The following is a 25,184-nucleotide window of genomic DNA, read 5'->3' as shown; positions in this document are numbered from 1 at the left end:
GCCCATGTGTTATGGGGCAGCATAGGAAAGACACTAAGGACAAAATTCAGGAAAGCATCTCTTGTCAAGAAAGTACTGAAGCACATGCATGAATTTAAGCACAGTCTTAAGTCCCAGTGAAAGTCAGTGGGGCAGAACACATGTTTAAGTGCATTCCTTAACTGGGGCCTGTGACAAGCTGGCTGGCCCTTAAGGGTTCAGCCTGTGACAGTTCAGCTACCCACCCCACTCCCAAACCCCGTACAGAGCTTATCCCGAACAGCTGGAGATGAGTTGGCTCAACTTAGTTATTAGACCCCACTGGCGGAAAGCTAGGGATACTCATGAAGCGTTGGGTGAGCCTAGCTGGGGAGAGGAGCTGGATGGTTTCCCCTGTCTGAGAAGCAGCCCTGAAAGCTGGCTGAGAAAGGAGAGAAAAGGAGACAGGGTGAGCTGGAAGCCTGACGGGAGGCAGGAACCCTGAGGAGCTGCAGTCTGTCTGAACTCCTGAGTGGGAGGAGGAATGTGCCAGCCCCTGGGCAGTGGGTTGTTAGAGCATGGGGACAAAGTATAGCAGTCATGGCCCACCTGTGAGCCAAGGCAGCCTGCTGACCAGGGGGGCTGAAGATTCAGTTGTTTTGAATATTTCTGTTGGACTTTGATACAGAACTCTGTGGCCCTGGAAGGGGTAGGACTTTATAAAGTGGGCTGGCCACAGAGCCAGGTGGCCAAAGGACAGTGGGAGAAACTGAGGCAAAAGCTGCTGCAATGCTAGAGCCAGCCCGGGGGCGGGGGTGTATTGGGGCAGCAACTTTGCCACAGGACCAAGGACTTGTGGAAGACGCAGACAAGCAGGGATGCCGCTGACATCACTTGTGATGCATCGGGAGTGGGAGGCAACACACTAAAAGCTCAGTTTGGAGCTATTTTCTGTGCCCACAGAGGGCAGTAAAGGGGCATCATCTACCTCCTTACTCCCCTGCACGGGCTACCTGCATTGCTAGTCTTTGTGCAAGGGAGAGAGCAGTTGCCACAGGGCCACTAATCACTCTCCTGGGCAGGAGGGTGGCGAGTGTGTGAAGACTCTGGCTCTGCCTTTCCAATGCACCAGACAGTGCACCTGAGCTGGCACAGAGGGGGAAGTAAGCTGTGCCAGGCTACTCCCTCCCTGGAGCAAGGGGCCTCCAGTTATTTAGGTGTCTATGTCTTTATCTGATGCCTAACTTTCACCACGTCTTGCAAAGGGAGTAAGCAGTATGTGAAGTATTAAAAATGGAGCATCTATATTTTTATGTGTTATGAGGGCTAAAAGGAGGAAAGGGGAGTATTAAAAGAGAATCACAACAAAACGATTTTGAAGGCACATTTGAAACAGATCTGGAGACAAACCTGAAATAGAGCCAATGATTGATATTTAATTTGTTGCTTTTATCCTTTGATCACACGTTAAAGCTCATTTCTACTCATCTCATTAACTGAGTCTTCAGTGGTTTAGAAGTTATTAATTTTTATTTCTCATTATGTGATCTACTATATAGTATTGCAGTTCTGTGTTTGTGAAGAGAGAGATGTTTCACCGGCACAGAACATCACTCTGATTCCTGACCAAGAAGAACCAACTCTTGTATCAATTCCACCCTATATTTTAAATAAAAATATGAAAAAATGTTTAAACTTTTAGGTCAAATAAAAGGATCCAATGTCGTAGTCTATATGGCTTTCACCAGAGACTCCTCAGTGAAAAGGCCATTGTAATTTCTTTTAACCTATGCCTTACCTACCAGTAAAAAGATCATATTTAATTATTGTTTTGAAACTGGTACTTCTTATGTAACAAATATAGGAAATACTGTTGGTGAAATGGAGAATTGCAACTTTTTCTTACTAAAGCACATGTAGTGATTTCTGGTGCCACCTATTGGTGAGAATAGTACAGCAAATGATTCTCATTTGCATAATCTTAAAGAAAGGTACAATCAGGGGTGAAAGTAAAATTGAACTCTTACTGGTACGTGGGCTGACTCTGCCCCCCCCCCGGAGGGGCGGGGCTTTGGGCAGAAGGGGCGGGGCCGGGAGTCAGCATCGCCCAGCCAGCCCATCCGTGCTGCCTGACCTGAGCCACCTGGGGCTCCAGCAGCAATTTAAAGGGCCTGAGGCTCCAGTGGCTGCTGCTGCTACTGCAGCAGCGGCCGCCAGAACCCCAAGCCCTTTTAAATGCCAGCCCCAAGGCAGCTGCTCCTTTTGTCCCCACTCCCCCCCCATTGGCAGCCTTGGGGGGCAAAAGGGGCAATGACAAGCAGGGTCCTTTGCCTTTGGCTTTAAAGTCAGCTATATGGGCCGGTACCAGCAGCCACTTTTTACTGGTACGCCGTACTACCCCGTACCACCTTACTTTCACCCCTGGGTACAATGGGAAAATGAAGGTGTGATCTTACAAAGTGCTGAGCACTTTGGCCATGATCCACCAAAGCACTTAAGCATATGCTTAATTTGAAACATGGGTTGTCCTACTGAAGTCTGTAGCACTATTCATGTACTTCAAGTTAAGCATATGCATAAGGGCTTTGGTAACTGGCAGTAACTGCTCAGCATCTTGAAGGATTGCACCCTTCATTAGTAGTTATTATTCTATTGTTTGTGTCAAGGATTTTTAGTTAAGAATCTTTTAGACTTTATGAGTTAGGCCATATTTTGGCAAAATGAGTCAGTGTTCAAACTAGTCATAAAAGAAAACAAAGCTCGGGAAGGAGATTTGAATACAAAAGATCTGCTGAGCTTCAATATCACACGAGTCTTTATGATGGTGTTACGTTTTACACTGCTAATGTACAATGAGGTAAGAGCTGGGCGTGTGTGGATTTATGATATTTCGATCTACTGGCGTATCGGAAGCTATATTTGCCTTTGTTTTTTTAGAATCCAAAATATCCTGAAGATTATTCCTTTGGAATTTCCAGAAGAAAGGGGAACTCATCTGTTGTAACATGAATTTATAAGAGAAGCCTTGCAGAGAACATATTGTAGAGTACATTTGCTTTCTAAATACTATCTCTTGTGGACATTGCATGCATGATTAGAAGTCTACTATATACAGCACTAATAGTTTGTACCATCAGCTCTACCTACAACTGTAAAGGAGTGATGCAGAAGGTGCCACTTCTGGCATATTTTGCATAAGAAATTGCATTTTACCCAGATGTGTTAAAATACAAAAGACTGTGATAAAAAATCATACAAACTCTGCTGATTTCTCTGCTGTAATTGCAAGCTTTATAACTGTAAAAAAATAAGTTATTTTGATCATTGTAGTGTGGGGGTGGAAGAGGTAAACAAGCTGTCCTACCTTGCTTTGGAATGATTTTGTCTACAAGGATGCCATATCCATGTAATTGTAGGCTGAGGAATACCATAAACAGTGCAAGTCAGCACTTGCTTGCTGCCCAGTAGGTAGAGATTGGGATCAGGAAATGATGACACTGCTTTTTCATAAATCTGGGGTTTCACTGTAAAATGCGTAAATAGAACAGAAGTCAGAAGGAGCTGAGTTTCTACTGCACTCTATCATCACGTAAGTAAAATCATCCCGCGCAGTGGGAAGTTAGGAAACTGAACCCCCCTTGGGAATTGAAACAACACCAATGGGGAAAAGTACAGTGAGATGTGTAGATGTCAAAAAAACTTAAGTAATACAAAAAAAAATGTAACTGTGGAGGGAAGACCCCAACCTGGTATAGATCAATGCAGTTCCATTGGCTCCAGTGTAGCTCTGCCAATCTACAGAAGGAGCTCGATCTTACTTCCAACAACAAGTCAATGGGAAATTTTCCATTGACTTGACTTACACAGGATCAAGCCCTAGCTGAGAATCTGGCACTTCAATGAGTTTAATAACTAAGTAGATACCACACTGCAAACTTACCATTTACAATGAGTGTGAGTGTTAGGTTCTTATACAAGTTCCACTGTCGTATACTCAGTGTTATAGTATAATTCCCTGCATCCTCTTCAGCAACATCTCTGATGATTAATGAATAGTCTTTAACCACATAGCGGGCACACTTTTCAGCAGCGGGCAACCCATCTTTTAACCTGTTAAAAGAACATTATAACGTGTTATTATGAAAATGGTGTTTTTCAGAGTAACTATATGCTAGAATGTGAACATCCTCATGTTAAATGTTTTAAGCTATGAGCATCTATGGCAGACTAAGTTTGCACTTTAATGGTCAGAGGAAATCACATGGAAAACAGCATTTTGAGAAATAATGTTGCTTAAGTAGCCTCTATTCCTTCATCCTGTGTCTCTTTTGTGGCTAGGCTTAAGTATAGTATCTGTTTAATGTCTGGTATATTCTCTATCAGTGGCATATCAATCACTTGCAGGGCCTAGAACTCTATAGATTTAGGCCCAGATCTGTTAGGGTATTTAAGCATTGCTGCCCTCAGTGTCACAACCCCAAACTGAGCCAAAATCCCATTTTCAAAAGGGATCTAGCAGATGGAATTCAGACTCCTAAGTGACTAAATCCCTTTTGAAAATGAGATTTAGGCTTCTGAATCAGTCAGGCATTGAAACACTCAGCACAGCACTACCTAAATAGTTTTAAAATGTGGGCCTTTGTAAAATATTTATAAAGTACTTTGACAATGAAAATTCTATGTGTTAATATCTATATGATCTAACAGACCTCTCCAACTTTTAACTGGTCAAATCTATTTTTTAATATGTATGTTTGTATGAAAATGGGTTCTTCATGTGTTAAGACTCCAAGCTCTCCAGCTGCTTATTCCCAATTTTACATCATTGGGACCAATCCTTCACGCTTTACCCACATAAATAAAGTGAAGGTGAAGTCAGTAGGATACTCTTATGAGTAAGGGTTACTCCTATGAGTAAAAGCTGCATGACTCAGTCCCAAACCCTTTCTTTATGACATCATAAAACTTTCCTGAGTAAAGAGCTGTGACATCACAAACATGACCGTGATATCAGATGGGAAAAGAGCAACTGGACTGTGAAATTTTAAGAACCAGCTATCCTGAATTCATGCAGATATCTTTAAAAACAATAGAAAGTAGAGTCATTTCTAAATAGAATATTGTTTTCAAAGTTTTATAGCTGGCATCAACAGTTCTTCCATAGCTTGATGTAGTAAGATTGATGTATTATTAATAGAGTACAAATAATTTTTTTCTATAATGGTGACTTAGTTCACTAAATTGTTGGACACACTACTAAGGTGTCATGTTCTAAGAAACATTTAGGGTAAGATCCTAGATGTCCATTGCCCAGTCTTTCCACGGGCAATGGAAATCTTATCTGTTTAGTGACTATATGTTTAGGACTTTTGGGTTCCCCCTGCATTTCTGTTTCTATACGGACCGTCAAGAAATCAAAGCACTAACTAGAAATGCAAAAGATTTAATAATGGCTTATACCAGTTTTATATAGATATTTCTTAATGTTCCATTTGGAGCGGCAAACGCAATGGGGGAGATTAAAACAAAACACAATGTTTGAAGCAAAAATAAATTCTGGCTGAGAGTACTATGAACTCACGCTGTTCATGTATTTATGGATTGTTTTTCTAATCAGTCTTGTCACACACCCTTTGTTAAAGTGTAATGAATCAAGCCAAAGCTATTGCCATTTAAAATTATTTGAACAACAAAATGGAGATCATGAATAGATAACATTGTTTGATATAAAGGTGCTTGGACAAATTCAAAAAACTTCTTAAAAGATTTCTTAATATAGTGCATTTGAGCCAAAAAAAAAAAAAATCTCAAGTCACTAAATTAGGTATAGAAACTACAGTCCACCAGAAAACTAAGCCAACCTCTAGTGATACTTTATAAGGCTGATTCTTTCAACCCAGTCATTAATTTTAATTAAAGTTTTTATTTCTCTCTAATATTCTCCCTGGCTAATCTGAAGAAAGATGGTCTTGTGGTCAAGACAGTGTCAGGAGAGCTGGATTCTAGTCCCACATCTGCCAGAGATTTCCCATGTGACTTAGGGCAAGTCGCCTATGCTGTCTGTGCCTCTCCTTCTCCATGTGTAAAATGGGGATACTATTTTCCTAACTCATGGGTATGTTGTGAGGATTTAGGTCCAGCAAAGCACAGAATTAACTTTAACCTCAGGAGTAGCTTCACTGAAGTCAATGGGACTACTTGTATGCTTGAAGTTAAGCACATGCTCAAGTGCTTTGCTGGATCAGGGCCTAATTAATTCATATTTGTGAGTACTCTGAAATCCTCTGATGGAATGTGCAATAAAAATGCTAAATATTATAATAATTTATTTCCATATCAGGGTACAGTATTTCAATATGTTACCTGGAAATCAAATCATTAAACCTGAGCAAAGGTGTTATTTTCCCACCCAAGAGGTAGTTCCTTTATCTATGTGGAAGTAAATGTAATCCTACCATACAACCTCTGGTGAGGGAAATGCCTTCACTTTCATTGACAGCCGATAGGATTTTCTGCCAGCTACAGCCTCAAGCACACTTTTCCTTCGGTGTTTCAAAGTAATAAATGTTTTATCTTAAAAAAAAAATACAACATAGTTAAGATACTGATTCTCAATCAGGCTTCATACTTATTACAGACAATAAGACATATGTTATGGTGACCTTTACAAAAAGGCGTCTAACAGGGATCTCTGATTATTTGGGCATCCATGGATTCTGAGATCAAGGCTATGTCTGCACGACATAGCTTTTAGCGACACGGCACATGATGTAGCCGCTGTTTGTCGGCTCTCCTGCCAACAAAAAACTTCCACCCCCAATGAGCGGCATTAGCGTTGTCCGCAGAAGAGTGCTCCTGCTCACAAAGTGCTGTTCACACCAGCACTTGTCAACCAAACTTTTGTCTTTCGGGGGAAGTGGTTTTTAAACACCCCTGAACAACAAAAGTTTTGTCTTTCACTTGCCAGTGTAGACAAAGCCAAAGCCAAAGACTAAGCTCTGAGTTCCCAGAGATTTTCAGCGATCAGTGAAGCCATTACAAAACCTAATGGATCAGCACAAACATTCAGAAATTTGAGCTTTGATCCATGGCCCATAAACTTGGCTATATATTTCAAAGAGGATTTTTCCAGGGGAAGGAATGTTTATTTATCTTCATCAGAGATATAACAACAACAACAAGACAAAAAGCCTCTGGATCAGTGGCTTACAATTGCTTTGTCAAACAAAGAAATTCTTCATAACTTCATTAAAATCATGTCTAATCTATTCACTTTGTCCAATTACATTACTGTATATTGTCCCATGTTTCAATCTTTATGATGAGTTAGTTTGCCTAACAAAGTTATGTATAGAATATTCTTTAACACTGGAAGAAAACCTTTTCTTCTAAAAACTGTAAAGTCTGGTTCAAAGGAAAACATATGACAGATCAATGGGTTGTAGATGTCCTTTGAAAGTGCAGACATATCTATACTTAACTATGTTTTGAGTATCAAGGATAAGGTTAAGAATAATGCATGCAAGTCACAATTCAATATTTCAGTACCATCAATCAGATGTTACCTAGACTTCAAGAAGATTATTTGCTCAAATAAAGATTTGCAAGCTGGGCCCATTTTTTCTGTTCCTTTACAAAGTGCATTTCTACCCCACCCTTCAGAACAGTGTCAGGAATGCATGTTTTATAGTCATAAAAAATAGCTATGAGTTTTAAACAAATCTTTGTAACCTAAATGTACAAAATAGTTTTACCTTCTTTGAATATTGATAAAAACCTGCTTCCGAGCTGAGAAACCTAGCTGGTGAAAGCTCAGATCCTGAGGGCTTCAGGTTGATTCATTCTAATTTATAACAATGTAGCTGTAATTGTTCAACCTGTGCTCTGGACACCCAAATCAGTGATTAAAACAGACAAAATAATCCAGTAGGACTGCCCAGGAACATAACCACCTGGACCCTCAGCACACACCTGGACCCTCTAACAACACGAGAAGACGGAGACAAAAAAGGGCTTTGGAACATGCCCAGAACAAATGCAGGTTCTGGACAATAAGGGATGTGAGTTCCAAACCCAAGAACCCTCCCAGAGAACAGCCTTTCAGCAGTCTCCTCTCATTTAGTATCAAGGCAGGGAGCGCCAATGTGAGTGCCTTGGCTGAACTCTGCTGGAGATATGTCCAGGGCTGGCTCCAGCTTTTTAGCCGCCCCAAGCAATGAAGCCAAAAAAAAAAAGATAAAGCCGCAATCAGCAGCACTTCAGCGGCAGCTCTACCTCATCGCTTCATTCTTCGGTGGCGGGTCCTTCCCTCGGTGAGGGAGTGAGGGAGTTCAGCTGGTTTAATGCCCTCAAACTGAGCCTCCTTTTCATAACTGAGCTGCAGTAGCCTGCACTTGCTTCAGCATTTGAATTGTCTCAAGGTGTAGCTCCATACAGAGTGCACCACATCAATCTATTTCCATGTGTGTCTGGTAAGGAGTGAATCATATACAGCTGGAGATGTAATTCTCATGAGCTTCACATAACAAAGAACGACCAGGAGCCAAAATCAGTATCATGGGCTATATGGTTTGCATACCACTGGGCACAGGTAACAAAAGTAAATGTTGCCCAGAAAAGAAGCATTGAGGTTCTTCCATTTAAATTAAGCCTGTATATTTGTCTCTTGTTTGGGAGTCTTTATGGTGCTAGTGCCTACTTTTGCTGGTATTGACTAGTGAAGAATTTTTGTGCACTTTGCAAACAAAAGTGATCAGATTAGTGATCAGACTAAGCTATCTACTACCAATGAAATAAAACAGTGTCTTGGATCAAATGGTACATATTCTGTTCCCAGCTCCTTTCTCTTCCTATGACTGGCTTGCCAAAAATTCACCTCCATTTTGTCCTTGTGTACAAAAAGTTTCTAACCATTGTTTAGCTTTGAACACGGATCATGAGCATTATACGTTCTATACATCCACACTATTTTTTACCATAAACGTGGACTGTTGTGTTAACAGATTTGACCGATGGTCCACTCTTCACATGGCAGGTATACTGGCCTTTATCAATATCACGCACTTTGTCAACAACAAGAATACTGTAGAAAATATTGGCATCTGTATTCCTTTGGCCAATGCGATTGATTATAGATGCTCTGTGGTTTGCCTAGAAAGAAAAAAAGTGTAAATCAAATATTATTAATTATTAAGAACGTAAGACATTATTATTATTATTATTATTATTTTCTGGATGACAGTGCCCACGAACCCCAATTGGGATTCAAGCCCCTTGTGCTGTTCAACACATACAGAAAGACATGGGCTCCACCCCAAAGGGCTTACAAATTAAATTAGACACAATATAACGAGCAGCAATTAGTGATTATTATTTAAATTGCAATAGCATCCAAAATCTACTAGGCACTTTCCAAATACGGAAGAGGGCCAGACCACTATGTACAGTCTAAAATATAATGACACAATGAGTAGCAGCAATCTCATCCTTGGCTGCTCCTTTGGCACTGCCCTCAGAACCTTTAGTGCTAGTGGCAATGTGAGAGTTGCCACTGGGACTCAATGCACATGGGCAAATTTCCCTGGCTCCAGGGTGAGGGGGTAGAGGAGGACTAGCAAGCCCAGCTGCTCCTGTACCTTCCCCACTATTCTTTCTCTGCAGTAGGTAGGGGCCGGGAGAGGAATGAGAGAGTTAAATCGAACAAGATTCTCTGATTGCTCAGCAAGGGCTAGTGCAAGACATACTGGAACAGAGGGATGCTTTGGAGGGGGTGGTTATTCACAGTAAATGCAGGTCTTACCTAACCATGCTTGTGTAGCTGTCATGGCAGAACTGAATCTTAAGGAGGTATTGGATTTGGGGTCCTATAACTCTTCCTAACCAAAGCAATCCTCTGCTCTGCCTGTGCGACCCAGTGAACTAGAATGACACTTGTCCATAGAGAGTCCAATCCCCCAAAACAGGAAACACTGGTGTAGGGGCTAAAAGGCTCATGTATTAACCCAGTGTGCCTGCTAACCCTTCATTTAAAATTTAATCCAATTATTAATTACTATAGTGCTACATCTACCAATTTTGCATATGGCTACATAGTGACTTCCCAACTTTAAATACTGACAGCTACAGGGCCCCGACACGGGGGAGTGAGTGGAATTGAGATCTGAGATGCAGTTGGGGCAGAGTTATGTCGCACCTAGGAGATAAGGCTGAAGAATCCAAGTAATGCTGACAAGACATACAGACAATGAAAAAAGAACAGGAGCACTTGTGGCACCTTAGAGACTAACACATTTATTTGGGCATAAGCTTTCATGGGCTAAAGCCCACTTCATCAGATGCATGCAGATGCATGCAGTGGGAAATACAATAGGAAGATAGATATATCTATATACACACAGAACATGAAAAAATGGGTGTTGCCATACCAACTCTAACGAAGGTGGCCTATTACCAGCAGGAGAAAAAAAACTTTTGTAGTGATAATCAAGATGGCCCATTTCAAACAGTTGACAAGAAGGTGTGAGTAACAGTAGGGGGAAAATTAGCATGGAGAAATAGTTTTTACTTTATGTAATGACCCATCCACTCCCAGTCCTTATTCAAGCCTAATTTAATGGTGTCCAGTTTGCAAATTAATTTCAGTTCTGCAGTTTCTTGTTGGAGTCTGTTTTTGAAGTATTTTTTGTTGAAGAATATATACCTTCAAGTCAGCGGCACTGCTATGGGAACCTGCATGGCCGCACAGTATGCCAACATTTTTATGGCTGACTTAGAACAATGCTTCCTCAGCTCTCATCCCCTAATGCCCCTACTCTACTTGCGCTACATTGATGACATCTTCATCATCTGGACCCATGGAAAAGAAGCCCTTGAGGAATTCCACCATGATTTCAACAATTTCCATCCCACCATCAACCTCAGCCTGGACCAGTCCACACAAGACATCCACTTCCTGGACACTACAGTGCTAATAAACGATGGTAACATAAACACCACCCTATACCAGAAACCTACTGACAGCTATACTTACTTACATGTCTCCAACTTTCATCCAGAACACATCACACGATCCATTGTCTACAGCCAGGCTCTAAGATACAATCGTATTTGCTTCAATCCCTCAGACAGAGACAAACACCTACAGAATCTCTATCAAGCATTCTTAAAACTACAATACTTACCTGCAGAAGTGAAGAAACAGATTGACAGAGCCAGAAGAATATCCAGAAGTCACCTACTACGGGACAGGCCCAACAAAGAAAGTAACAGAACGCCACTAGCCATCACCTTTAGCCCCCAACTAAAACCTCTCCAGCGCATCATCAAGGATCTACAGCCTATCCTGAAGGACGATCCCTCACTCTCACAGATCTTGGGAGACAGGCCAGTCCTCACTTATAGACAGCCCCTGAGCCTGAAGCAAATACTCACCAGCAACCACACACCACGCAACAAAAACACTAACCCAGAAACCTATCCTTGCAACAAAACCCATTGCCAACTCTGTACACATATCTATTCAAGGGACACCATAATAGGACCTAATCACATCAGCCACACCATCCACGGCTCATCCACCTGCACATCTGCCAATGTGATATATGCCATCATGTGCCAGCAATGCTCCTGTGCCATGTACATTGGCCAAACCAGACAGTCTCTATGCAAAATAATAAATGGACACAAATCAGACGTCAATAATTATAACATTCAAAAACAATTCAGAGAAAACTTCAACCTCCCTGGCCACTCAATTACAGACCTAAAAGTGGCAATTCTTCAAGAAAAAAACTTCAAAAACAGACTCCAACGAGAAACTGCAGAACTGAAATTAATTTGCAAACTGGACCCCATTAAATTAGGCTTGAACAAGGACTGGGAGTGGATGGGTCATTACACAAAGTAAAAACTATTTCCCCAAGCTATTTTCCCCCTACTGTTACTCACACCTTCTTGTCAATTGTTTGAAATGGGCCATCCTGATTATCACTACAAAAGCTTTTTTTCTCCTGCTGGTAATAGCCCACCTTAATTGATTAGTCTCTTTAGAGCTGGTATGGCAACACCCATTTTTTCATGTTCTCTGTATATATATATATCTATCTTCCTACTGTATTTTCCATTGCATGCATCTGATGAAGTGGGCTGTAGCCCATGAAAGCTTATGCCCAAATAAATGTGTTAGTCTCTAAGGTGCCACAAGTACTCCTGTTCTTTTTGCTGATACAGACTAACATGGCTAACACAGTGAAAAGAGCAACAAAGAGTCCTGTGGCACCTTATAGACTAACAGACGTATTGGAGCATAAGCTTTTGTGGGTGAATACCCACTTCGTCAGGCACATGCATCTGATGAAGTGGGTATTCACCCACGAAAGCTTATGCTCGAATACGTCTGTTAGTCTTTAAGGTGCCACAGGACTCTTTGTCGCTTTTTACAGATCCAGACTAACACAGCTACCCCTCTGATACTTGACACTGAAAACAGACAATGAAGAGATTCCACAGGAAAGGGTGGAAGCAACAGGAGTGGAAGATTGTGTTACCTGCAGGATGTTGAATAAAATGGAGAAGAAATAGGAGGCCACAGAGGAGAAGATTTACAGTAGATAAGGTGTGTGCCAGGGTGTTAGTAGCAGGAACAGAGAAGGGGAGAATTCTGGAAACATTACAGAAAGAGAGAAATGACAAGATTTGGCAAGAAAATAGGGTGGAGCAGAAGATAAACTGAAGCTGAGGCATTATTTCCTGTGACTCCCCCTCAGCCTTTGGCCTCAGAGTTTATTTAACCCAGAATATTGTTATTGTCTTATAAAACACTGAGCGCCCTATCATCTAAATAAAAACAAAACACTACTTCACAGCGCAAAGTGTAATGTTAAGCAACGGATCAATGGCAAGGCAACAATGTGCCACTCTAGCATGCTCAGAGTATTGTTTGTTGCTAAGTTATTTATTTCTGAGATGAAAAAATGTTAGCGCAAACAGCTACAGTCTGCTAGAAGCCGCTGGTGTAATCATTCTGACATCGTGTAATCATAATTTCAGGTTGTGATTAGGCACAATGACTGACATTATAAATGATCATGACTTGGATCTACAGTATAAATCAAGCTGACATGAAAGGACTGGGAGCTGTAAACCTTAAACGAATGTCAAAAATTTCTTATCAGCTTAACACGGACTCCCTGGCAGTTGTTTCATAAATGACAAGTATTTATGAGGATGCTCCCAATCTGGGGAGAGGCAGGAGAGGGGAAATACATTCAAGATCATTCTTGTAGTTGTCAAAACAAGAGAATTGTTCATGTGACACTTAACAAATGAGATCTTGGCTAGCTGAATAGTAATATCTTTTCTAAACATGCTTGAGTCGGGTGCCTGACTGTCTGCCAGTCCTTTACATGAATGGGCTTAGAAAGATGGTTTAACTGAAAACTTTTCTGTTACAAAAGAGAACTTGGCACTGGGTGATAAATTTCTATTACTTCACTGAACCCAAGAAGAAGTTCCCAAGGATGAAACAATTCTCCTGTTCACTCCTGATTATGCAATATACTGCAGTGTATTGTGTAAACATGTTTACTAATTCAATTAAGCAAAATAATAATTGTAAAAAGGCAATAAAAACATGTCAGTGAGGGTCATGACTATGGTATGCCAAGTATGGCAGGTATTTCCAGCCAAAATTCCTATTGGGGTTGCTTATTAATGGGATGATGTTTTAGAAAATAAGTAGCTTTTTACATACAGACCAAAGCACTCACCTCACCAGGGTAACTCCATGTCATCTGAACTCTTGTGTTCCAGGCTGCAGCAACTGTACAGTTAACAGCCAGGGTGTCTCCTTTCAGCAATTTTACTAGGTTTGGGGTGTTTAGTTGGACATCAAATATTGTGTTGGCTGCAGATCACAAAGAAAAAGGAAAAATGAATAGCATCACACCAACATAATGCCATGGTTACAAGACTGAGACAGGTGAACGCTACTCACTTTGTCGGTGCGTTAGGTATTTCGTACTATACTTATGCCCATCAATGGTTGTCTCGCAGCTCATGAGACCTATGAATCTGTACGTTGCCTTTGGTATTATAAAGCCTTTCGTGCTATCCCAAATTATTGTCTTCCCATCAGGAATCAGAGTTTCTGGTGGAATCTGAAAATGAAGAACATATTTGATAAAACTAATCCATTTTTATTTCCACAAAGCCCCCTTCCCAAAAACCTTTGGAGGCTTAATAAAAAGGAATTTAAAAAACATTTCTAAAAAGTGCCAATCAACTAAAAAATGACAAGATTTAATTAGGCATATTTTCAAGTAATTGTTTTATGTTAAATTAAAAGAAAATCTGGGTGCAGAATGTGAAGGTTTCATTTGCATCCATCATTCCATTATTTACTGCAGGATGTAAATTAATATACAAATGATTGACACTGGCTTTAGCCTAGGAGCTTAGTCTGCCTACAATGCTACTAGCTTTAGTTGGCAGCCAAAGTGCCTTAGACAGACAGACTGTAATTAACTATTCTGGTGTGGCTATTGAGAAAGAAATACACATTTTTCCCTATGGTTGACGGATTAACTTCCTTTGCTGTCATCTTGTGCCTTTAACAAATGCCAGCTCAGATTCAGTTTGATGCATCTCTTGATTTCTGTTGTCTTCTAAGGGCACTAGATTGTTTCAGAAAGAGTGTGAATAATATGTGTGCATGTTCCCAAACTGACACATCATAATATGCATGCTTCTCATGACTATCACAGCACACAATCCATGAATCATACGGCCTCAGAGCTTCCTCAGTCATGCTAATTGTAGTTCTTACTGGAAAATGAAGAAAGCCACAGGAGGTTGTGACCTTAATTTTTCAGAAGTGATTAGTGATTTTAGGTGCTCAACTTGAGACACATTAATTGGGTCTTATTTTCAGAGGCTTAGTGCTCAGCACTGAAAATCAGGCACCTTTAAGGCATCTCAGGCTGAGTACCCAAAAACTGAGGAATCCAAAATCATTAGTCATCTCTGAAACTTTAGTCCCAAAAGTCCAATATAATCCCCGGCACATGGGAGTTACAGTCAGGAACTAATCAAATGCTCCGTCAGTGGTAGCAGTTAATATTTTACACGATCACCTTCTGAATTTGAAACCCATTTTGATACAACAAAAACTGCAAAGTCAAAATATGATACCAGCATTGCGGTTCACGCAAAAACATGTTTAGAAGTCTTGTTTTCTCATGTAGCATCTTGAACATCATCATCAGACAATTACATATTTTCCAATATCTCCTGCCCTTCAAATGTATTAATTCCTTTTGTTACTGTAACAAAAATCCCCCTTCTCAAAAAACATGGCAATGGGCAAAAGGCTCGGAGTATGGAAATTCACAATGCCATTTCTATTCTCATGTTGTATAGAAGAACTGTACATATTTTTTAAGATTACTCCCAGCTGAGCTGAGGTGTACTAGTGTTCTAAGAAAGGACTGGTGTGTGCACCTTCCCCTCCAAAGTCAACAAAACACCTTTGCCACTGCCACTTCTTTCTGCCACCAGCCTCGCTGCATTCCTTTCACCTCTTTCCTTCCCACTTGCTTGACCAGAGAACTTGTCTTCTGGCCAGCCCTCCTCTTCCTGCAGCCAAAGCCTTAGGGATGAATGCCCAGAATTTGGGGGCTTGTGATTAGATGGCTTCTTCCTGCACAGAACACCTTCCCTCCTAAATGTGGCACCCTCAGTGCTGCCTATTCAGCACAGGCCTAAAGCTGCCCTCAAGATCTCCCTAGTCATCGCATGCCATTTCCTCTGACAGACATGAATGATGAATAATTACAGCTGGCACAAAAGTGCTGAAGTAGAATAGAATTCCTTATCTTTACAACATCTGATAAGAAGCTATAATAAGCTTACAAATCACAGGGGATGTATGTGTTACACGCATAAGCACAGTCCATTACTTTATAGCCTGCTGGCTGACACTCAGCAGTGCCTTGTATTCTAGGGACTGGCGCTATTTTAGTTACTGTTTCTACATACAAACAATATGTTTAACCAGTTCACGGCTCCATTTTCAAGCCATCCAGCTGGATTTACCCCCCCGCTGGTTCAGTGGAGGTGCAGGTTGTCCTTATTGTTTCACTGCTGCATTCCCCCAGGGGTTCTGCTGGGAGATAAGAGGAGGATTCAATTTGCAGTCCAGGCTCCACAGGAGCCCCACAAGCCAATGCTGCCCAGGGCAAGCTGAATTCCATTTAATTAATTAATCAGTTAATAAATTTGCATTAGCCTAGCTTTGGGGCTAAGAGTGTTGTTCATCGAGCCTTAGTACATAGCACATGCTTCCCTTTAGCTAGAAAAGCTCTTAACACTGACTCTCTCTGGGAGTGGCACAGGATGAGGGAGAAAGTCTAAATGACTAGAACAAACCTTTACAAACTTAATCTCATTTTGTGAAGCTGGAGTATAGTTTGAGAGGTTCACAAACCCTCAGGCTCCAGGAGTCCCACCCATCCCTAATGCAAATCCAGGCACAAACAATTTACTAGTCCAGCACCTCTGATTAGAGCAGGGGTAGGCAACCTTTCAGAAGTGGTGTGCTGCTTCATTTATTCACTCTAATTTAAGGTTTTGCATGCCAGCAATACATTTTAACGTTTTTAGAAGGTCTTTCTATAAGTCTATAATATATAACTAAACTATTGTTGTATGTAAAGTAAACAAGGCTTTTAAAATGTTTAAGAAGCTTCATTTAAAATTAAATTAAAATGCAGAGTCCCCCGGACCAGTGGCCAGGACCCGGGCAGTGTGAATGCCACTGAAAATCAGCTTGCGTGCCGCCTTCGGCACATGCACCATAGGTTGCCTACCCCTGGGTTAGAGTTACATAAGCAGCTTGGGGATCTAAAAGGAAAGACAGAAAGAAAGAAAGAAAGAAAGAAAGAAAGAAAGTGTGTGGGGGCAATTTCAGTTACCATCAAGGACAGGTTAGACAACTGAAATCTGTGACTAATGAAAATTAAAAGCAGGGGCAGGACATGAAAGCAAAGCCCTCTGGGATCCGACACAGCAAAGCTGGTCTCCTGTGGCTGAGTCAGATCAAAAAGTCCAAGGTGCTCCAATCAGCTGTTCTCTGAGAAGAGGAGAGCTGAGGTTTTCTTCCACTGGAAAGAACCAAAACAGGCCAGGTCCTCACCTTTAAGGCCTTTCACAACTCTCCCCATCCCTACTTATTTGCTCTTGTATCTTACTGAGCCACCCTCAGCGCTCACTCCATTCCACCAATGCCACTACCTTCTGTGACCTGCTTGCCCACTTTCCCCACCAGCTTCTCCACACTGCCCTGATGCTCAGAGCCACTGTGACCAAGCCACTACCCTCTCCTCCTTCAAATCACTCCACTTCTGCCAGGGGGCCAGCAGCAAACCACTAGTGACTGATTTTTTAAAAAGTTGGAATGATCCAGAATCACTTGTTGTTAGAAGAACAGGAGTACTTGTGGCACCTTAGAGACTAACACATTTATTTGGGCATAAGCTTTCGTGTGCTACTGCCCACTTCATCAGATGCATGGATGGAAAATACAGTAGGAAGATATCTATATATATGTACAGAGAACATGAAAAGATGGGGGATGCTGTACCAACTCTAACAAGACAAATCAATTAAGGTGGACTATTATCAGCAGGAGAAAAACAACTTTTGTAGTGCAGGATAATCAGTTGTTGTTATTATTATTTTATTTTATTTTATATTTCCATGGCACCTAGAAGCCCTAGTCATGGACCAGAACCTCACTGTATTAGGTGCTGTACAAACACAGAACAAAAAGACAGTCCCTGCCCCCAAAGAACTTACCATCTAAAGAGATGGAGTCAACACATGAGGGAGTACAAGAAAACAGTGAGACAATATTGGTCAGCATAGCCTAAGTAAACATGGGATATTATCATTATTATACATCTAGGTACTTATATCACCCACATCACCATAGCTGCTAAGTTGCCCTAGTCACCCTCTTCTCTTCTTGTTTCCAATTAGACTGTCAGGGACTGTCTTCCTATGTGTACAGCACCTAGCACAATGAGCCCTGATCCTGCCGGAGGTCTTATGGCCCTACCACAATACAATAGTGAAAGCCTATGAATGTAATAGAGATATGTTTCCTGTATGTTTTGTAAGATATATTGTATTAAAAATGCCAATGAAAGCATACTGAAATGTGTAATAGATTTTGAAATATCTACATCTTTCTTCATGTGAGAAGGAGGAATCTGATTTGGGGAAGGAAGGGCCTATAAACCTCCTGTTCTTGTGGTAAATAATTCCCTAATCTTCTGCCCCTTTTTTCGTTTTGTTTTTCAAACAAGGCTGCCCCTGTGCGCTAACACTGTTGGCATTCTCAGCCAGGCGGACCAGATAAGTAGACAAAACAACTGCTCCAGGAAATGGTTCCTTCAAGGTGGGGCTGAGGCATGTTACCCTGGTGATACTGTTGCTGCTATGGTGCCCATTTGACCTTTGGACAAAGGTTACCATCAGCAGTGTCAATGGTGGTTTCGGCAATGTGACAATCTGTCTACTAAGAATTAGACCAAAACCATTAACTAATTCTACAGGTCGTCGAACAATGAGAAAAAGATTTCCAGTTGCTATAGACCTAGGCTAGATTTGAAGTCATGACCCAGAAATGAAAGGTTCCATCTTCCTTTTCCAATCCCCTAGACTGTCTTAATCCCTGGCTGCAAGATTTTTATGGCTCTTTCTGTGTTGTGTATATTGATTGCCATCTTGTGCAATACACAAACATTGGCCCACACACTTAACTTGAAGTTATAGCAGCTACGCATCTCAACGCTCATGTAAAGCTGCAATTACATTTGTACAATAGGTAATTACAGTATTTCACTGGTTAACATCATCCATAGCACTAGAGATGAATAATAAAATTTCCCCACATTGCATTTCACTGGCTAACATCATCCATAGCACTACAGATGAATAATAAAATTTCCCCACATTGCACCATTGAAACGAAAAGGTAACAATACTAAGAGAAACAAAATGTGAATGGCAGTGTCTCCACGTGACTTCAGGATTGAGTCCACTCAAAAGGGAGGAATCATTTCCCTAGGAAGTGTGAAACGTGACTGAGAACCTATTTTCTGAATTCCTGTTAACACAGGCTACAGACCTAATGGCTCTATGCTGTTCTTCCAGTTACATAAGTTCCAGGACAGGAATCCTGGCTTTTCACGTCATTGCTAAGTGGAAAACAGAATGACTGCTTTGCCAGCTAGCCATAAGTACTATGACAGCAGTTGTGAAATAAATCTCAGGCCTCTCGTAATTGTTACGTAAGCAAAAAAAATTGCTGGAACCTACATCCACTGGTTTCACAGCATGACAAATAACCAAGTACAGGATCTAAGCACCTGTAGCTTACATATTCCAGGAAATTCTGATACGAACTAGGGAGGCACATTTCTTTTTCCTGGAATGCAAAAAGTATACGTAACCAATTCCCTTAGTTAAGGCCAGGCTCCTCCTCCCGTATAAACCATGTTACATCTGACTTTGATGCTATAGAGAGCCTCATGATCCTACACCACAAACTTCAGCTACAAGGGCAGTGGATACTGCATGGCAGTGAAGGAAGAGTGGTGGGTATAAATCTCATCCATCGGAAGAGGAGGGAGAGGAGAAACTCATTTTAAAGAAGATCCTTGTAGGCGGAATGCTTAGTGAAACAGGAGTTTTCCCAGCTAGGAATTAAATACACTGAGGTTTAAGACACAAGGAAACATTTTTAACCCCACAACTTCCGAAATCTAAAAAATATATTCTCATTCTACAGCACACACACTTCAGTCCTGGCCCCATTTATTCTTTGCTTCTACAGCCATCAAATATTCTGCACAAGCCAACCCTGCTCCACACCTCGCCAAGGGATTGTGCTCCAGAATAAAAAGTGCTTTAATCTATTGAGATCACTTTTAGATTCAAGTTGTTTATTTTCTCTGCATTTTTAGCTTCCTTTAAAGTGATTTAGCAGTTGGAAACAAGGAGGAAAGTTAGTGTCATGTCACCAGCCAGGTCTCTACAGACCATGAGCAAGTGCTCCATGGACCACTGCAGTTTGAGAACCTCTAACTTAAGTTAAAACACAAGGGCCACATCTCAGCTGGTGTAAGTCAGCCTAGACAATGAAGCACTGAAATCAATGGATCTATGTTGATTCTCACCAGCTGAAAATCTGGCCCCGTGTGTCTTATTTGAACAGTTCATCAGTTTTCTTGAGTCCTGTCTCACTATTTCCTGCTGTTTTACACAAAGAGTTGACCTTCTCTTTCCTGCAACAATACTGTTCATCTATCCCTTCACATATGGAGCTCTCTCCAGACACAGATAAAGCATCTCATCCTTGACTTGCACAGCTCTCCTGTTCTATGAGCCGTCGTCTCTATTTAAACTAAACAAGCATAACATTAGCAAAGAAGTACTGTTCTCATCTTGATGCCTGGGGATTTACTTCGTGTATGTAATTCTACTAGCTTCCTTGGGAGCCATGTGTGTACATTTCTATTCATCAAGCACTTGAGCCATCACTGGGTCAATGGGAGTATCTTTACTGATTTCAGTGGTTGGACCAGGCTTCAAGAGGAGACTATCCCCTAAATCATGGGTGCCCCCAGAATATATAGTTAACATTTAACACAGGGGAACAAGTAATTGCTCAAACACTCCAGTCATTAAAATAGTTGCAAAAAAATAATGCGGCACATTTATACCTGCAGGAACACTTTCAGAAATAAACATGGATAAGGTACCTTTTTTAAAGTAACAGCAATGTCTGGTGCCGTGACTCTGCATGGAATGATCATCTCTCCTCCATCAGTCATGTGTATAATTTTAGGTATGTTGCTGTGCAGCTCTACAAACGGACTGCCTGTATCTACAGAGAGGGATAAAACGAAAAGGTCACTGTCTGAAACATTACAACAGCATAGAAAATGTGCGGCTAACTTAACCAAACTATACTAACAGATTACCACCACAACTAAACAGAGCCTACTCATTTATTGTGGTAAAACTGAAGGGCCTAGAGAAAATTCTCACCACAGGCCCCATACCTCTTTAAAAATGGTTCTTTCATTATTGACAGATAACTACCACAAAGGATCAGCCAATTCTCCCTAACTATCAGTGTCAAGTTTCCAAAATAGCTGTTCCATTTACTTTCATTGTTTAGGGCTAGTAAAATATTTTTGCAGCGTATGAAAGATCACTAATAATTAATAATCAACACATAGCATTTCTTTACATTTTTGCATCATCTTTAATATTATATATATATATAATACAATATAGGTGATGAAAAGTAAACAGATTTTTTTCTAGTTATTGCATCTCACATATGGCTCGGACATAAATAAAATACCATATTTCATAGTGTTTGTGTTCATTTCTATTTTATTGTCTTAGGAAGAAGTAATTACATGGGACTGAGCTGGAATTCACCTATCAAGAAACACCCCACCAAGGGCCTGTTCCTGTTCCCCTGGAAGTCAATAGCAAAACTCACATTGGCTTCAGTAAGACTAGGGCTGGGATCCTAAACATGGTCATTAAGTCAGATATTCAAGTAGCTCTTAGAATATGGACAAGTAACTGTTAATAATTGCTTTCCTTCCTACCAGCACAATATATTTGTGTCTCTTTTGTAAGTGACAAGGTGACTGAAAATGTCAGGGAAACATTTATTTCATTTAACTCAACAACTAAGACTTGGCAGTATAATTTGCTATCTCCTTAAGCAACACTTTTGACAAAAAGCATTGGCACAAATTGCCCACATTGGAAATAGGGATTACTGTTGCTTTTGCAAATGTTTTATTGTTTGTGTTGTTTAACCAAGATGGACAAGAGCCACAAACTCTGGATCTAAATCCTGTTTTCAGATGGTCAGATCTGGGGGATCGGTTTTACTTTAGTTCTGGTGCATTTTCAGACAAATTCTGCTGTTGTCACTCAGTCAGAATCCAGTCCATAGCAATAGTATTCTTCCTTCCAAGATTTGGCCAATTTGTGAATGTTGAAATAGAGTATCACTATCAAATTATCCCAGTCATGAATCTCTGCACATTCCTGTGAGTTCACTGAAGCAGCTACTCTTTTAAATACATTGCTTTTGCTTCTCCTTCACTCAAGAGTATGTGCATCACTTCACATAGTAATAAAATCCTTTAAGATCCTCATTTCTTATTAGACTATGCAAATTAAAGTACATCTTAGGCACAGGGCAGGAGGGGAAGCAATTCTGCACTTACTTACAATGGGCTAAATTCAGAAGTACCTTAGATGTACCCCTGTGCAAGTGAGAGCACAGTTTTGCCCAAAGAGTTTAAGGAGATTTGATAGATGAGATCAAATTGTTGCATGAAGAAAATCATTTGAAATTGAAAGCCTGGATCACAGTCAGATCTGTTGTGATCGCAAAAGGAGCTCATGCATAGTAGAGACTGTGTATACAATAAAAATATTCAAAGACCTGCTAGTCTAACATTTCCTTTGCAATATGATTCAAGGAAAGACCAAGACTGCGCCTGCTTGTACCATTGTAAAAGAAACATTTTTGTTTTGCAGGGACTGCAGTTATGGAAGAGGTCACTAGACCTTTAACATCACCAGTGAAACAGACTTATTACTCCCCTAAGTCTCATTCATCCTTGTCACAAAATTAAGAGCTACTTTCCAAAACCAGCAAACTTTGCAGAGTAGTTTCCTGTATCATAATCTCCAGATCATTACAAGTGTGAGGAAGAGCTGCCCTGAAGACTACCGGTACTGTCTCCAGACAAAGTGTCACCACTAACTGATGCCAACATTGCTCTAGTGGGAGCTGTACTGCCCTAACCTCATAGGACTCCCTGCCTGTCTAGAGGTGGTGACAGGAAACCAGCACAAAATGTGAAGAACTCTTTTTTTCCCTTAATGGAAACGTGCCTGCTGCCATTCACACTTGGAGGAGACAGTCAAGTGCTGTCAAACAAAGCTAAAAAAGTGTCCTTGACGCCTCTGAATGCAAGTATTACATTTGAAGGTGACTTTCCCCCGTAAATCTGAAATTACAATTACACATTAGAGCATTTAACCATAAAGAGCCAGCCATAGCTATAGCTCGATTCGCGTGCAGAATTCCCATTGACATCACTAGGGAGTTCCGCCATGGACTGAGGGCAGTATATGGCCCAAAGCCCTCCAAACGTCTTCCTGCTTTTGATTAAAAGGAATATGCAGCGTGTTTCCTAGCAGCATTTTGTTTTCATAATTACTTTGGAGGCTTTTCCTGAGCCCCTTTGATTTTATTCTCCTTCTTTCTTAATGAACATAAGGGGATATAGTCATTACTTCAGGACTAGCAGCTGGTGCTGGAGTAACACAGTCAGAATACTCCAATGAGCTAGAACCTGTCTTTCCCAGTTAATCAACCCTCCTGATCCCATCTTAGTCTTTTCTCCCCCCGCCTCCAGCCTACCTATTGCTAGCAGCTCCTGCCATGTTTTCCATCTGATTGCCAGAGATTAATCTTTCCTTCCTGAGGTGATGTAACACAATCATGAATTAGGCCCTTTAAAGTCTAAATCTGACTTCCCTCTCCTATTCTTCTGGGCCATCTCCAATGATGAAGCTTCTCCACCCTTTGGGCCTGATCACGGCTCTATTTTTATGCTGGCGCAACTAACTCTAGGGGTAAGAGCAGAGTAACACTGTGGTGAATCAGGCCATGGGGGTCTAATTCTGACTTTGAACAGAATGGTTTATCTTCAAAAAAGAGTGTTTTCAGCAATGTTGAAGACCACAATAGCACGATGTATTAAGCTCCTTTGGCTTTTAGTATTTCATTGGGAGGAGCATGTTTATTTTTTGCTAAACAACTGGCTGCAACTGAGGAGGAAAAAAAATCCTGAATATTTGCATAAGTTGGAGGTCGCTTCTTACTGAATATTATATTTTAAAACAATAATTGCGTCTGCAGTTAGTGGTTTTGTACTGTGTTTAACCAGGTTACCTGCAATATTTCCCACTCACAATCAATATGAGGCCACAAAAAGAAGTCACAGAATCATATAACTCATGAAGGTCATTTGCTGTATTTTCTGTGAACATATATAGCAGCTATTTTATTTAACTGGTCATAAAACAGATTAAAACATAAGAGCCTTAATTCAGGCAAATATTATGGCAAATATCTTGCACAAACAATTGGATTAGCACATATTGAAATGGCACAGTCAGAAAAACGGATGCTCCTCCTTTCCATACTCTGTGCCCTCAGGTTCCTTAACTTCAACTACACAAGTCTCTGCCTGTGAAAAAGATTTGGAGGTCATAGTGGACAATCAACTGAACAAGAGTTCCCAATGCAATGTTGTGGCTAAAGGAGCTAATGTGATCCTGGAATACATAACCGGGAACCTCGAATAGGAATAGAGCGGTTATTTTAACTCTATCGTTGGCACTGGTGTGATCACTGCTGGAATATTGTGTCCAGTTCTGGTGCACAAAATTCAAGAAGGGTGTTGATAAGTTGGAGAGGGTTCAGAGAAGAGCCACAAAAATGATTAAAGGATTAGAAAACATGGCTTACAGTGATAGACTCAAAGAGCCTAATCTATTCAGTTTAACAAAGAGAAGGTTAAGGGATGACTTGATTACAGTCTACATGGGGAACAAATATTTAATAATGGGATCTTCAATCTAGCAGAGAAAGGTAGAACATGTTCCAATGGCTAGAAGTTGAAGATAGACAAATTCAGACTGGAAATAAGGTGTGAATTTTTAACAGCGAGGGTAATCACCCATTGGAACAATTTACCCAGGGTCATGATGGATTCTCCATCACTGACAATTTTTAAATCAAGATTACATGTTTTTCCATACAATATGCTCTAGGAATTATTTTGAAAAAGTTCAATGGCCTGCGTTAAACAGGAGGTCAGACTAGATCACTAGGTCCCTTTGGCCTTGGAATCTAGGAGTCTATGAAAGTCAAAAACCACAGAGATAAAAATGTCAGAAGCAAACTCTATGGGTGAAACCCTGGTGTTACTATAGGCTAAGGGAGTTTTGCCATTCTACTTAATGGGTCCAGGATACCTGTTTATATCATGCTTATCATCGTAGTATCTCAGGCTCAAAAGAAATGGTTTCCCTACTTACAGAGAATA

At 40.8% G+C, this 25,184-nt stretch overlaps 1 protein-coding gene across 1 annotated transcript in view; it reads right to left on the bottom strand.

Moving 5' to 3' along the window:
• FLT1 (fms related receptor tyrosine kinase 1) overlaps window positions 1–25,184 on the bottom strand; it is a 152,947-nt gene that overhangs the window by 98,141 nt on the left and 29,622 nt on the right. The window contains exons 4-10 of the mRNA XM_045016817.1: window positions 20,784–20,908; window positions 13,952–14,114; window positions 13,725–13,861; window positions 8,934–9,108; window positions 6,414–6,531; window positions 3,899–4,068; window positions 3,323–3,482 (exon numbers count right to left, since the gene is read on the bottom strand). Of these exons, the coding sequence (XP_044872752.1) occupies window positions 3,323–3,482; window positions 3,899–4,068; window positions 6,414–6,531; window positions 8,934–9,108; window positions 13,725–13,861; window positions 13,952–14,114; window positions 20,784–20,908 (1,048 nt within the window). The remainder of the gene's footprint in view (window positions 1–3,322; window positions 3,483–3,898; window positions 4,069–6,413; window positions 6,532–8,933; window positions 9,109–13,724; window positions 13,862–13,951; window positions 14,115–20,783; window positions 20,909–25,184) is intronic.

The sequence above is a fragment of the Mauremys mutica genome, chromosome 1, assembly GCF_020497125.1.
Source record: "Mauremys mutica isolate MM-2020 ecotype Southern chromosome 1, ASM2049712v1, whole genome shotgun sequence".
Classification (NCBI taxonomy): domain Eukaryota; kingdom Metazoa; phylum Chordata; order Testudines; family Geoemydidae; genus Mauremys; species Mauremys mutica.
Note: the sequence above shows the minus strand (reverse complement) of the source record. Positions and strands in the feature narration are given on the sequence as shown.